At 39.8% G+C, this 15,236-nt stretch overlaps 1 protein-coding gene across 1 annotated transcript in view; it reads right to left on the bottom strand.

The window, feature by feature from the left end:
- FRK (fyn related Src family tyrosine kinase) overlaps positions 1–7,911 on the bottom strand; it is a 97,220-nt gene extending 89,309 nt beyond the window's left edge. The window contains exon 1 of the mRNA XM_043439662.1: positions 6,925–7,911. Within this exon, the coding sequence (XP_043295597.1) occupies positions 6,925–7,298 (374 nt within the window). The 5' untranslated portion in view covers positions 7,299–7,911. The remainder of the gene's footprint in view (positions 1–6,924) is intronic.
- Positions 7,912–15,236: the final 7,325 nt, after the last annotated feature.

Here is a 15,236-nt window from a genome sequence, read left to right as displayed (position 1 = left end):
AGATTCCCTGCAGAAGGAAATGGCAACCCACTCCAGTACTCTTGGCTGGAAAATCCCATGGACAGAGGAGCCTGACAGGCCACAGTCCATGGGGTCACAAAGAGTCGGACACGACTGAGCGACTGAGCAGGCACACACAGGAAGCTAAAGACCCCAGGGAAAAGGGTGTATGGAAGAAAGATGGAAAAATGCTCAACATGTGAATGCTGCTATAGGGAAAGAATATTGTGAGTTGAGGCTGGAGTGGGGTGTGCAAAGTGTTATCCATTTGAAAGTGTAGTCACTCAGTTGTGTCCGACTCTTTGCAACCCCGTGGGCTGTAGCCCACCAGGCTCCTCTGTCCATGGGATTCTCCAGGCAAGAATACTGGAGTGGGTTGCCATTTCCTTATCCATTTAGGCAGAGGTAAAGAAAGAGCTGACCAGCTAAATAACAGATAACATTTCTTAAGCCCTGACTATGTGTCAGGTTCTCTATGGTGCGTGCTTTCTGCACAACAACCTAATTAATTTATGTCACATGTTGATCCAATGAGATAGGGGTCATTTTTATTCCTATTTACTGCAAGTCACTCAAAGTCATGACAGAGCCAGATTCAAATTCAGATCTTTGGGACCCATAGCCTGGTTTTTAAGGACACCACAGGCCAGATCAAAAAGGGCAACCAGCATTATACCTCAATCAAAATTCTATACCATTAACATTTGGACCAAATTAAAATATCCAACAGAAGAACTAAAAAATGTCTCTGATTTTTATTTACTGTATAGATTCTCACTGTGGTATAGGCAGTTGCGAAATACAAAGTTTTCTGAGCTGAAAATCAGACACTTAATTGAGGCAAAGTCTTGTTTGTTTCTCTTTGGGAAGCCTCAGGACCTAGTCCATAGGACACAGTGGTTGCTTAATAGTCCTACTTTACTATATAGAAGGTTGTGTCTACTTTTATGTCAGTTTTGCGAAATGCTTGAAAAAGTAATACTAGGATCTATCTACAGAGACAAACCAAACCTTTAAATAAATTCACTTGAACAAAATCAAACCAATTTGAAAAAAAAACAAACCAATAGAATCTTTCCTCTTTTCTCAAAGAATGAATTCAATCAAGCTGGAATTTAAGTTCTAATCTTTAGGACTGAAGCACAGTAGTTTATGAGTTATTAATATTCCATGTACATATAATGTTTTCCCTCACTAAAAATTTGTTGAAAATCTGAAAAGGAAAAAATAACCCATACTTTTATTAAGAGCGAGTGGTTCTGAATGGCATGTTGCAGCTGAAACTTCCAAATAAAGTTTACCAATTAAATGACTGACTTCTGACTTATTTTAATAATTCCATACTATGGTACTTCATTGCTTCTCAAAGGAATAATATTTTGAGATGCATGTAATCAAGTTTTACTGCTATTAATCAACTATTTTAAACTGTTATTAATTACACTTATACTTTTACTCTGATTTTAATGAAATTCTGCTGATTTCTCTTTTCCTCATTTCTGTAATTTTGCCATTGTTCTTATAAAATGTATTTAATGTAGCAGTTAATTATCATTTTTCTTAAAAATGATGAAAAAATACATATAATGCATTAAATAATGGACATAAACACAGTTATATAAACATAAATGTAGTACAATTATATTAACATGAAAAACCATGTAACACTATACCTGAAATGTAATTTTTTTTCCGTTTATTTTTATTAGTTGGAGGCTAATTACTTTACAATATTGTAGTGGTTTTTGCCATACATTGACATGAGTCAGCCATGGATTTACATGTGTTCCCCATCCTGAACCCCCCTCCCCATTTTTTTAATAAATCTTAAAAGTACTTATTTTACTTCTTTTATTTAAATTTTATTCATTTATTTCTGGCTTTGCTGGGTCTTAATTTTTACAAAGTATTTGAGCAATAAATTTATCACACTGTTATTTTATATTAAAGGATAAATAAATAAGATTACATCATAATTTTATAAGAAATGCAGTCATTTAATTACAGAGTTTTCCAGTTAATCTCAGCATAGAAGTATGCTTTTATTGATTTAAATTGTTTGTCTGAAAATTCTTATCTTGGGATTATCCAAAACATTTAATTTGATAAATAGCCACATGTATTCTTATAATGCATTTTACTTTTATATAAAAATAAACATTTTACTTAGTTTTTTAAACTATAGATCTAAGAATACTTTGTCTTCAAGGAGAGAAATTGAAAATATGTTATTTTCCAATTCTACCTATATGCATTTAGTCTTCCCTGAAAACTAGAACAAAGAAAAAGAAAGAAATGGTGTGGATTAAGAATATTTATGTGACTGCTTACCCATCGGTGATTTTCTAATGATTTCAACTACTCAAAGTAGATATGCTAGATTGATTTGTGAATATCCTGATGCCTTTTTATTTATTGATTGATTGATTGATGGTAAATAATTTTTAAAACACATTGTTCCTCTCTCTTTAAGATTCAAATGCAGGCTTCATATCCTAGCAGAGAAAGACATCTACTGACATCTAAGCTGAAAACAACTAGGAACATTGTGTACAACTTATATTGGATAATTATTATTAAATTCAACAGTACTCAAATAACCAAGTGGTAAAGTTGCAATTGTATTTTTAGATAGTGGTGTAAGAGAATTCTCTTTCTGAGCATATACTAGTTTATTTCCCCATGCTACTTTCTTCAAGCCAGACAGTAGCAATGACTTTACGTTAGATAAAATCTTGACAGAATTTTAGTCTGACACATTAAAGAGGAGCATGATTAGAAAAATATTCCTTAAACAAATAGAAATTCTATTATCTTAAAACTTCATAAAATTCTAACACTTTTATCTGACAAGCATAAACTAACAATAAATTTACAAGTTACAAATATTTATTCTTGTGCTCTTTTTCAAGGCCATCTACATCATGGTGAATAGGAGAGGAATTGTAAACAATATACCTTTTGTTGTTATTGTTTAGTCCTTAAGTCGATGTCCAACTCTTTTGCAACCACATGGACTGTAGCCCACCAGGCACCTCTGTCCATGGGGTTTCCCAGGCAAGAATACTGGTGTAGGTTGCCATTTCCTTCTCCAGGGAATCTTTCCAACCCAGGAATTGAACCCATCTCCTGCATTGCAGGAAGATTCTTTACCACTGAGCCATGAAGGAAGCCCAATCTACCTTTACATGGCAATAAGAGTAGGAAAATCTTTTCACAAAGTACTTGTGAGTCCAGTCCAGTTTAACATCAAAGGTGGGAACCTCCAAAAGCACAGAAACAATTATGGAAGCAACTTTTAAACCCTTCATAGATGAATGATGCTTTGTGGAAATTATACAGTTACTGATCTTTTTGCTTTTCATCAATCTATTTCATCACTTGAATTTTTTTCGCAATAGAATTTAAAGCCATTGTTCTTGGCTCCAAGATTCATAGGTAATTTCCATAACATTCTTTTCTGGGAGAACTTAACCTATATCTCCAAGAACATCGAATTTTAAAAGGGTGCAGTGAGTTCCGAGTAATCAGAGCCTAAGAGTAAGATTTTTGAGGGATTCCATGTTGAAGATGTGGAAGAAAAACACTCATCTATGAAAGGATCTAGGAATTAAAATTGAAGATAAAACAGTGATTCTTCCTAGAAACAAAATAAATCATTAAGAATGAACTTATTATATCATCTAATGTAAAGTATTCAGAAAAGGTAAAGCATTTCTAGGTGGAATTGAGTAATCAATTATTATATTAGTTTGTCTTTTAATAATAGTCTAGTTCTTTTTCTAACATCTTTATTTCCTAACATTAAAAGAAACAAAGGAACAAACCAACACTGAAACTTAACTGACATGCCCTGCTACTAATTACTCCAAAAGTATTTCCACTGTTTTCTTATTAATGCAAGTCAAGGATAAAGACATTAACAATAGATACTAAAATGCATTGCACTAAACTAGTCTAATAAGGAACTGGATGATGACTTTCATTGATTTCCCACTGCCACTCATCCCACACATGTGAAGATAATAATCTTTACTTAATACTATATACTGAGCTCCTTGTAAAATAAACATTAACTTTCATAGAATTCATAAGGAAAAAGAGGAAGTTTATTTATTCATAAGTAATAGAAATTTAAAAACTCACATAAGAAAGTTATTAAAAGAAGCTTCTTTTAAAAAAAAAAATAATTCCCCGGGTATTAAGGCACTGTGGATCACTTGGATACTTTCACTTAGAAGACTAAGTTAAAATTGCTTCTACTTGAAATGGGGTGAAATTCTAGAGGCTACAGCCACCTGCAAAAAAAGCACTGAAGCAATTTAGCCGTTTGGTTGCAAGAACCTCATTAGCAACCTGGGTTCACAGGGAAAAGTCATGGTGTACACTTGAAAGGAAACAAGTGGCTCATGCTTACCAGGAGGCCTGAGAGCAGTATGTGAGCATCAGACGTTTTTTATTTTTAATTATTTTCTAACTGGAGTATAATTGCATTGCAATGTTGTGTTAGTTTCTGCTATATGGCAATGTGAATCAGCTATATGCGTACACATATCTCCTCCCTCTCCGGCCTCCCTCCCACACACCCACTCTCATCCCACCCCTCTAGGTCATCACAGAGCACCAAGCTGAACTCCCTGCCTACACAGCAGCTGCCCGCTAGCTTTCTACTTTACACGGGGTAGGGTATATATGTCAATGTTACTCTCTCAGTTTGCCCCACCCTCTTTCTGCCCCTGTGTCCACAGCTTCATTCTCTACATCTGCGTCTCTATTCCTGGGCATCACCTTTTTATGCCGGTGGATGTGAAGATCCCAAGAGAAACCTACCACAAAGATACAGGATGGTAGTGACACATGGGAACACTGCTGAGAACTAATTCCAAGAGGAAAGGTCAGGAGTTATGTACAGAGGGAAAAAAGTATTCTTGGCCACAGACAACCCCTGAGAATCAAAAAATAGCCATGATAATGTAACTGTCTTACTTTGTTAGGCAAAAAGAATTTAAAGAAGTAAGGGTGCTGTGTTTGATCCTGTTACCCAAAACATTATTGCTTTTGAAATGCTTATTTCAATTCACTTGCTGTCTTCAGCACTTATTGTTCTGTCAAGTATGAATGTAGTTGAACCACTACATTTGAAACATAAGAGGTCATGACGTTCCTATGTAATAGAGAAATCTAGAGGTCTAGGAGACCCCAGAGAATTTACAGATTAGGAAACGGAGTCCTAAGCAGTTAAATGAATTGAATATATTCAAAAATAGTATATTATGAATTCAAAGCACTAGCATTAATATTATGTTACACTGAATATAAAACATATATAACACCATATCTTACATGGAAATCATGTAGTAGAAAAAATCATATTATAAATGCATATAACTAAGCATTCAGTGAATAAAGACATTTCATATAGATTATCACAGAAATAAATGTTCATACAGGTGATTTTCTTATCTGAGAACAGATCAATTCCATTTGTCAGAAGTCTAGATTTCAATTCATTTCTATTTAGGTTTAAAATAAGGTGCTTCTTAACATTCATAGACCCCTGATGTTGGAAAAAAATCTCAAAGTCCCCTAACTCTCTTCTGTATTTGAATTTGAGTTTGGAAAGCAGCAACAATGCACCATAGCTCTTCCTACAATATTTTTCCCCAGGCCAGTAAAAAATGCTGCAGTTCATGTCAAAAGAGAAAACACATAAGAAAATAAGTGAGTCCCCAGATATTCCTCTACAAAGAATCCACTCTATAAAATGAGTCCTGAGAAACATTCCCAGTCTTGGGTTTCATTGGAACGAGGTGGAAACAGTTTCGGCAAGTAACAGTCAGAGCCTGCTTCTCAACTCACCACACCCCAAGTATCCGTTGTCAAGACCTTGCTCTATCTATTTACTATTCAAACCAGCACTAGCATAACCTTGCCCTCCCCCTAACTCCCCATGCCACTGCTCCACCTGCCACTTGCATTGATGGACGGATATGTGCACAGATGGATGGATAAGTGCCTAAGTACATAAAATTTTCTTCCTTGGTTCCACTATAAGTCATAGGATTTATTCAAATATCAGGGTAAAGACTATCCCCTTCTCTGGAGAAATACCGTCATTATTTTCCTTTTTAAAACCTCTTGAACATCTGTAGCTGGCTAATTTCTAATTATAATAAAAACCAAATGGGATTCAAAGAAGAATATCCAGTCATGATTTTACTAGGAAAAAGTGACATCTTCTAAATGTGACCTTCTATTAATTCGTTAGTTAGGTTTTGTGTGTCTATCAGGACTGGAGCTGATGCTTCAAAAGTTTAGAAAAAGAGAGAGCTGGACTTTAGGTTTGCAAGTGTGGTTTAAGGAAGACCTGTGATACACCTGCTAAAGAAACACAGTTCTATGTTAATGTGTGGCATGACTTCTTTTGTGCTCACTCAGTCGTATCCGACTCTTTTGTGACCCCATGAGCCTGCCAGGCTCCTCTGTCCGTGGGGTTTTCCAGGCAAGAATACTGGAGTGGGTTGCCATCCTCTTCTCCAGGGGATCTTCCCCAACCAGGGATCAACCCGGGTCTCCTGCATTGTTGCAGGCATATTCTTTATCATCTGAGCCATCAGGGAAGCCCGGACTTCTTTTACAGCCAAAGAAAAGAGAGAGTATTAAATACACCATTTGTTTACGTTGATGAAAAGGTACCTAGGACAGGTGGAGTATACCACTGTAACGGAAGTCACTTCAACAATTACCTTCCAGTTTCACTCTCCCCTCTCAGGGGAGCTGTGTTTCAATTAGAAGGATTTTTCCAGTACTTCCTCATAACTTTCTAAGTAGCTCTTTGAAAATTAATGGGTTTGCAGCTAGGTAAGAAAGAAAAACCCATTACCCGCCCTCAGAGAGTTGAGAAATAGCGTGTGTAGTACTCACGGCTCTGCCTGGAGGCTCCTGTCTTCAGCCACATAGTTAGAAGGAATGTAGCCCTGCAGCTGCTGGCCGGAGCTGTCGGCCCGTTTCTCCAAGTGCCTGGCCAGCCACCAGCCCTCGTGGGACTTGTCCAGGACTTGGAGCTTGTCACCCGCGTGGAAGCTCAGGTCCTCAGCCGTCCGAGCCTGGTAATCAAATAGAGCCACAAAGAACTGGCCCTGGCTTCTCTCCGGCTCTGGAGCCGGCGGCCGGGGAGGCTCAGGAGGGCTGTCAGCCCATGGGTTCTGAATCACCCCGGGCTTGTCCGCCTCCTCAGACGACCAGCAGTGGGGACAACGATCCAGGCAGGGCCGGAGCCTCAGGCAGAGGTTACCCATGGCGGCCCCGGGAAGAGTGGGGGAGAGGGGCTTCTCCCTCTCCCCTCACTCTCTGCAGATCCACTTTCTCTTCCTCCACCCGGAAACTTTGCAAACAGCACCAACCCTGCCGGCTCTGGGAGACTGTACAAAGCCCCGTTCACAGCTTCGGGCCAACCTGCTCGCAGAGACTCACCGGCTCCCTTTCTGTGGCCCCACGGCAAAACCAGGGAGAGAAAGTGGGCGGCTGATCGGTGGGAAGGTTTCTCAGGATTCCCACCACAAAAAGAAATTTGAGAACGCCTTATTTAAACAAATGCCTGAGAAGAGAAAAGAGGCATCTTGGTTCTTGGCCCAGGAAAAAGTTACCAAGAGAAACAGGTGAACTCCAAGCAAGTCTGTCTCCACGCCTTGCCTTTGCCAGCAGCTCTCTCCCCGCCTCAAGTCCGTCTCAGAGGTTTGACCAGTCCTGACCCTCACTGCTCTTTCTTTTCTGCTAATGACTAACCAGCCAGCCCAGGCTATTGCCTTTAACATCCTGAGCGATGAACAGACTGTAATAATTTCTTCTTACTTCCTGATTCCTTTGTGCCTGTGACCTTAATGGGATTCTGGTCGCCTCTACCTCTCCCTTCTCCCACACCCAAGGGAGACCAGCGCCCTCACCAGGGAGCCAATTCTTAAAGCAGCTGCCAAAATCCTTACTCCTGGACAGACAAGCTAGCCCAGGGACTGTTTTGTCCTGCTGAGCTACCAGAACAGAAAATAAAGGCTGAGATTGGTCCTTTCATAAAGATGAGTAGGATTGTTTTGCCACCACTAAGGGAAATAGAAAGAAAAATTAAAGTGTTTGGGTATTTGCTACTAGACAAAAGGGCAATTGGGAAAGTCATTGAGTCCCTACCTTTTTTTTTTTATCACTGTGAATAGATTTTAATAGCATCAAAATAAGTTCACAGTCTGGAAAAATACAAGAGCAGATGACTAAAATGCTGAGAACCCAAAATACTACATTTTCCCACAGAGATAATTTCCCATCCTTCGTGTACTATTTATGAAACACGGGGGCACACACACACACACACAGACTAGGTGACCAGTGGAGAGAAAGAGTACAAGGGTTGCATACGAACTGGTGTGGAGGCTCTTTCTGTTCAACTTTGACCTCTAAGCCTGCACTAGTTCTTGCTAACTTCATTGGCAGGAACTCAGACACTAAGGAAGCCAACATCTTGGACAGAGATCCCAATAGGCAGTGAGTTTTGTTCTACTTCCCCTAGTTCAAGACAGCTGTCTCACAGGTAGGTGCCCTGGATCCCAAGAAACCTAGGCAAAGAGTTTAGACAGATCAACACAAGGCCATTTTCACTAGCAGAGAACTCTGCCAACTTGTTTAGGCTGTGTCACTTATTTTTGTATAAGGCATTTATTTTAAAGTTTCTCTCTTAAAAACAATTTCTCTGAATGTTACTGGATCCCTGAACCCCATCCAAACTCAGAATTTCTGTTCTTTGTCAATCAGCAAAGCATTTTTAGTAATCAGAATAACTCAACTCAAGGAAAAGAGGAAAAAAGAAGAAGAAGAAAAGAAAAAAAAGAACTGTGGCCTTAGCCTCCCTTCCTATTTCCTTGTACTGAAACCGGGCATTCATGATGGACAGATCATTTGGTTAAAACAAGATCTCATGTCATACTTCCAGATTTCTCCAATTGTCTCCAGAGTCAGATTGTACGTGTGTTTGTGTCTTAGTCGTTCAGTTGTGTCCGACTCTTTGCAACTGCGTGGACTGTAGCCCACCAGGCTGTCTGTCCAAGGAATTTTCCAGGCAAGAATACTGGAGTGGATTGCCATTTCCCACTCCAGAGGATCTCCCTGACCTAGGGATCGAACCTGTGTCTCCTGCGTTGGCAGGTAGGTCCTTTACCACTGGGCCACCAGGGAAGCCTTCAGAGTCAGAGCAGAAGTTCTAACTTGGCAGAAAGAGAAAAGCCAAAAGCCGAGCCGGGTTTGACTGCCTTTTTATTTGTGATATGAGACCAAAAATATAATTCCAATATAAAATAGAAGAGAAAATAAAGAGTATATAATATTAAGAAGCCACAATAAAATTTTGTTCCAAACACAATGTAAATTGTAAAAAGTATAGAATTCTATTAATGCTTCTAAACAGAGGCATAGATGTTAAAGTCTTTCTAGAGATAGCTATGTGATCTAGAATATCTAGAATATGAAACATATGATCTAGAATATGAAATAAGATTTGGAAGCAACTAGAGAGCTATATGGGCTTCCCAGGTGGTCCTAGGGGTAAAGAACCTGGCTGTCAATGCAGGAGATGTAAGAGAAGCGGGTTCCCAGGAGTCAGGAAGATACCCTGGAGAAGGGCATGGCAACCCACCCCAGTGTTCTTCCTGGAGAATCCCATGGACAGAAGAGCCTGGCACGCTACAGTCCACAGGGTCACAAAGAGTCAGACACAACTGAAGTGACTTAGGACGTAAGCATAGAAAGATTTATTCAAAACCGATTTCTAAGTGGAGTTTAAGACTTCAGAAATTTGAAGGTTCTAAATTGAAATATGCCTTCATTATGATTTTGACAAGGCATTCCAGAAAGAGACAGAGTGGCAGACCTGCACAGCACAGCCACTGACCCAGTGAACGAAACTGAAAAAGGAACTGGCCATCCAAAGATGTCAGGCGAGCAATGGCCTGAGAAACTTGAAGTAATGGGTAGAAAGAGAAAGAGCTTCCTTGTGTAGATAGTATCGGAATTCGACAGTCACCTGAGCCTGAAACCTTGCAGTCATCTTTTACTCTTTCCTTGGTTTCTTTGAGCTAATCAGTCACTAAATTCTACTTGTCCATCTTTTCATTTACTCTACATTTTTAATCCCTTCTGAATGACATTTGGGTATTGGATAAAACAAATATTCTTCCCTAGATTATTGCAGAGGCCTCTAACAAATCTCCTTTCCTCCAGCTTTTCTCATCTTCCACACCACTCTCAGAACAGTTATTGTCGTAGTAACAATGCCAGAGGGGATATGAGTACTAGTAAAAGTAGCTATCAGTTTTGAGGGCTTTCTCAGGGCCAGGCACTGTGCTAAGAATATTACACGTGGTGATTTATTTAACTATCAGGAAAAAAAAACCTACGAGGAAGGTAGTTTTTGCTGTTGTTGTTTTTTCTTTTCTTTTTTTAATGAAGAAGAAACTGAAGCAGAGAGGTTAAGTTACTTGCCCAAGGTCACACAGTTCCCAAGTAGCTGAACCACAAGTAACACCCTGGTCTCAATCTGACTCCAGCCCTGAAATGTTAACTCCTTTGTTTCAATGACTCTTTGCCTGCATGCTTTGTCGCTAAGTCGGGTTGGACTCTGTGACCCCATGGACTGTAGCCCGCCAGATTCCTCTGCCCATGGAATTTTCCAGGCAAGAATACTGGAGTGGGTTCCCTATTCCTCCTCCAGGGAATCTTCCTGACCCAGGGACTGAACACACATCTCCTGCGTTTCTGGGTCTCCTGCACTGGCAGGCAAATTCTTTACCACTGAGCCACCCAGGAAGCCCCTTCAGTGACTTTTTAAAAGGCTAATATTCTTTGTAAAATCCTTTGTAAAATTCTATTCCAAAGCATGTTTGGAATAGAATCTAATGTCTTTAGCAGGACGCACAAGCTTCTGGCAGTTTCTTGGACCTCACGGCCCCTTGCTCCTGCACAGGCACACTGTGATCAGTTCACAAGCCACCAGCGGCCCCGAGGCCCAGGCTCCTCTTTCCTGGTGCATCTTTGCTCCCTCTTCCACCTGCTTCCCTGGTGATTTTTCCAGGCCGGTTAAAGTAGCATCTTCTCTGCCATAATGAACTAGAGGACCCTACTCTCTGTGCCCTTAAAACCTGGCACACACACTTCCACTTGATCCCCTATTAAATTCCACTTGATTTCCTTACTTGTTTGCATTCCCCAAGGGAATAAAATTTCCTTCTCTGACTCTGCAGTGCCTTATACAATGTCCAGTATGTAAGTAGTAAATATTCACTAAGTATTTGTAGAAAGAAAGGAGGGAAGGAAAGAAGAAAGAGGGAGGGAGGGAGAGAAGGGAGGGAAGAGGGGTGGGGCAGAGGGGAGGGGAAAAAAGGAAGGAAGGAAAGAAGGACCAGGAAGGAGCAGTGGGGTAAGATAAACACTTTGACAAGTACTCACAAATGAGAGCTCAGAGTGTGGAAAGAGCAGGGAGCACGAAGGTTAGTGACCTTCTGTCCATTGCCTTTCAGTCCCCTCCTTTCTATGCATTGTTTCCCGAATGTTAGTCCTTTGCCAGCCTCTTAAACCAGTTTTCCCTTCCACAACCACTCTCTTCTCATCCTTACAGCACCCTGCCTCCACATCAGTCTTCTTAAATCACTCTCCTGCATAGTAACCTTCAACAGGTCCTCATTACCTGGAAAATACAGCCTGGAATTCAGGACTAAAGAATTTGTTCTTTATTCGGTCTTTATTAGATGTACTCTTTCAACATCCACCTTCTATTACTGCCTTAGATTAACCCTCCTACTCAGCCAAATAGACTTACTGTATCTCCAATAGGTCTTACTCATTCCCATCCCTGATCCTGTTTCCATTCTTTTGCTTGGTGTTCCTTTCCTTCTCAGCAGACTCCTGCCTGCATTTTGAGGCCTGAATAAAAATCCCACACCTCCTTTAGAATTACTTTGTCCGTTTCTGCCAAAATAATTTTTCTCTTCCTTGATTTTTTCTAGGTCCTACAGCCCCACATCCAACACACACACAATGTTAAATGAATTTAGCCACGCTCCTATATCTGATTTGTTGAGCACTGAATAGCTGAAAATTCCACAGCTACTCAGTTCTGTACCAGGACAAATTAATGATCTCCAGCTCCTGCTAAGCCCTTATCACCATTCTTTTATGTGCCGGTCCACTAAGATGTGGTTCTTGTCATTTTTTCATAGCATTATTCCAAATCATCCCCCATACTTCTCAGACTGTCTGCAAATATCCCTTTTCTCTAGTGATGAACTTGTCACTGAAATTCACAGAAATTCCAAATCTCTTCAACATTAACAGATTCAATGTCCTTCTCCTGCATCAAAAAGATATATCTACATCTGCAAATCCCTGCACCTTTCTTTCCTTCTGAGACAAAAACATCTACTTGCCTGCCCAGTGTCCAGTTTCTTCTTCCTACTAACAGAACCTTACTTTTACAGAAGTGAAATGCTGGAGACTACATTTCTCACTCTTCCTTACAACCAGAAGCGGTCAATACTTAGGGCAGGTTCACATTGTTGTATAGCAGAAACCAACACAACATTGTAAAGTGATTATCCTCCAGTTAAAATTAGAAAAGAAAGTAAGTAAAAGTCATTGGTTGGAGTTTCAGAAAAATCCCTTATGAAAACAGACTCAGCTGGAGAATCTCCTCTTTTCCCCTTCCCTCTCTTCGTTTTCCTCTTGCCTGAAACTCGGTTGAGTTGAGATGGCTAGAGTTCCAGCAGACATCTTGATTATTAGAAGCCAACATGGACTCAAAAATGGAAAAAAGAAAAAAAAAGATGCCAAATTCACTCCAATTTTTGCAAAGGGAAAATGTTTCACTTATAGCAGCACTTGTGCATGCATGCATGTTCAGTCACTTAGTGGTGTCCAACTCTTTTGTGACCCCATGGACTGTAGTCTGCCAGTCTCCTCTGTCCACAGAATTTCCTAGGCAAAAACAGTGGAGTGGGTTGCCATTTTCTACTCCAGGGCATCTTCCCAACCTAGGGATAAAACCTGCATTGGCAGGTGGATTCTTTACTACTGGGCCACCTTGTATAGAAGCACTTAGGGGAATATCAAAGCCAAATCTGTTTTTCAGAATTAGTTGAAACAAGGTAAAACTGTTGAAGGATATGAATTTTGAGGGACATACTAGATCCTTACTGTAGCTAAGGCATCCTTCCTGATCAATGACAATAGACTACTTTGCTGCTGCTAAGTCGCTTCAGTCGTGTCTGACTCTGTGCGACCCCATAGACGGCAGCCCACCAGGCTCCCCTGTCCCTGGGATGCTCAAGGCAAGAACACTGGAATGGGTTGCCATTGCCTTCTGAAATGCATGAAAGTGAAAAGTGAAAGTGAAGTCGCTCAGTTGTGTCTGACTCTTAGCAACCCCATGGACTACAGCCTACCAGGCTCCTCCGTCCATGGGATTTTCCAGGCAAGAGTACTGGAGTGGGGTGCCATGCCTTCTCCAACAGACTACTTTAAACATAGGCAAATGCTGAACTCATTCTGTCCTATCCAGAGGGTATGTTTTTAAGAGTATTGCCAGGAAACTCCATTTCTAACACTTCAGAAACCATCATTTTTTCCCCTCAGTGAACTATGCCGTGAATTTCTTTACTGATATGAATCTCTTACCTGCAAGTAAATCAATTCAGTTTCAGAGAGAAAACTTTTAAAATTTTTAACTAAAGAAAGGTAAAACCTATTTAAAACTCTTTGTTTTGTTCTTGGCACTATCAAAGATTTGAAATAGACATAATATGTCTAGATTTCAGCATGATACTAATGAAATATTCTAGAGATATCTGTAAAGGGGTAATGAATTTTCTTTCTTTCTTTAATTTTTGTTGGTGGCACTACTTGGCATGTAGGATCTTAGTTTCCTGACCGGGGGTCAAGCCTGCAGGGGAAGCGTAGTCTTAACCACTGGCCCACCAATGGAAGTTCCACTTGCTTTCAAAAAGGAGTTAATATTCTCATATATACAATCTCCTAGAAGCAACTGATAAGCCTTTTCTAAGACAGAGATAGATATGCATGGTTCACTCAGGTGGTTTGTCCTTCCCTGTTAAACAAACACTTCATTAATCAAGGTTCTCATTTATCTAGCAGCAAAATTATTTTAGTAATCTTCAGGACTCTCTCTAGTCTGTTAGCGACCATCACGATTTCCCCAAATGATAAAAATGAAAACAGCTAGAAGTCTCTGTTTGTTTGTTTGCTTTTTCCTTAAGCCCTTCTGTTATTTCAACAAACTTGAGATAGAAAATTTCTGGCTGGATAGACAGAGCATGAGCATGTATAGTATTAAAGTATGCTTCCTACTGTTAATCTTATAAGTTTCTTGACTAATTCCAAACTTCATGTGCAAAATAAGATTAGCAGAGCCATGCCTCTGTTGGGGCTTAACTCCTGTCAAAAGATTAAGTCTTAATCAACATTGCTAGGAATAAGATTTTTCTAGTGTACATCAGATAATAGTGAAGTTAGAATCACAACTGGCTGAAGAAATGAACCCAAATGGCACTTCTTGTTAACAATGTCATTTGGGTGGAGGGCTCTGGTGTACTGTCACAGGGAGGCATCATGTCTTGTGGGTGAGATTTCCTGTTCCCTTGGCACTCTTTGGCCGTGTGTTCTTGGATAAATTCTTGACTGCTGAGCCTCAGTTTCTTCTTCGGTAAAACACTGACAATTCCTAAACAGTAATGTTTACCCTATAAAGTTATAAAAATTAAATGAGAAAATGCATTAAAATTTTTATCCCACTGTCCAGAACACAAAGGTGTCCAATAAATATTAGTCATTAATGTGAAAATATGAACTGGGCCACCTCACTTGTATTACTGAAAGCGACTAAGGAAATTGTCACATTTCCAACTCAATTCCCTCTTCAAACAAAAGCAAAAGGCAGGCTACATATCCAGTTTCAAAAGCATTGCTACATACATAGCCAGAACTATTGTTCTGTGAGCATATGAAGGAAACAGTTAGATTGCATAGGAAAACATCCTTTAAAATCTCTGATTTTCCCCAGAAATTCTCTCCATATGACTACTATCCTACCCATCATTTCTGAGTTCTCACCCTCCCCAACTGTATCCCTTTCCTCATCTCTCATCATTCTTTCATTTGCATTTTTCTTTCAGGAAAATAACAATTTA

Source organism: Cervus canadensis, chromosome 20 (genome assembly GCF_019320065.1).
Source record: "Cervus canadensis isolate Bull #8, Minnesota chromosome 20, ASM1932006v1, whole genome shotgun sequence".
In the NCBI taxonomy this organism is placed as follows: Eukaryota; Metazoa; Chordata; class Mammalia; order Artiodactyla; family Cervidae; genus Cervus; species Cervus canadensis.
The sequence above is the reverse complement of the archived record's forward strand: the minus strand, read 5'-3'. Positions and strand labels throughout refer to the sequence as shown.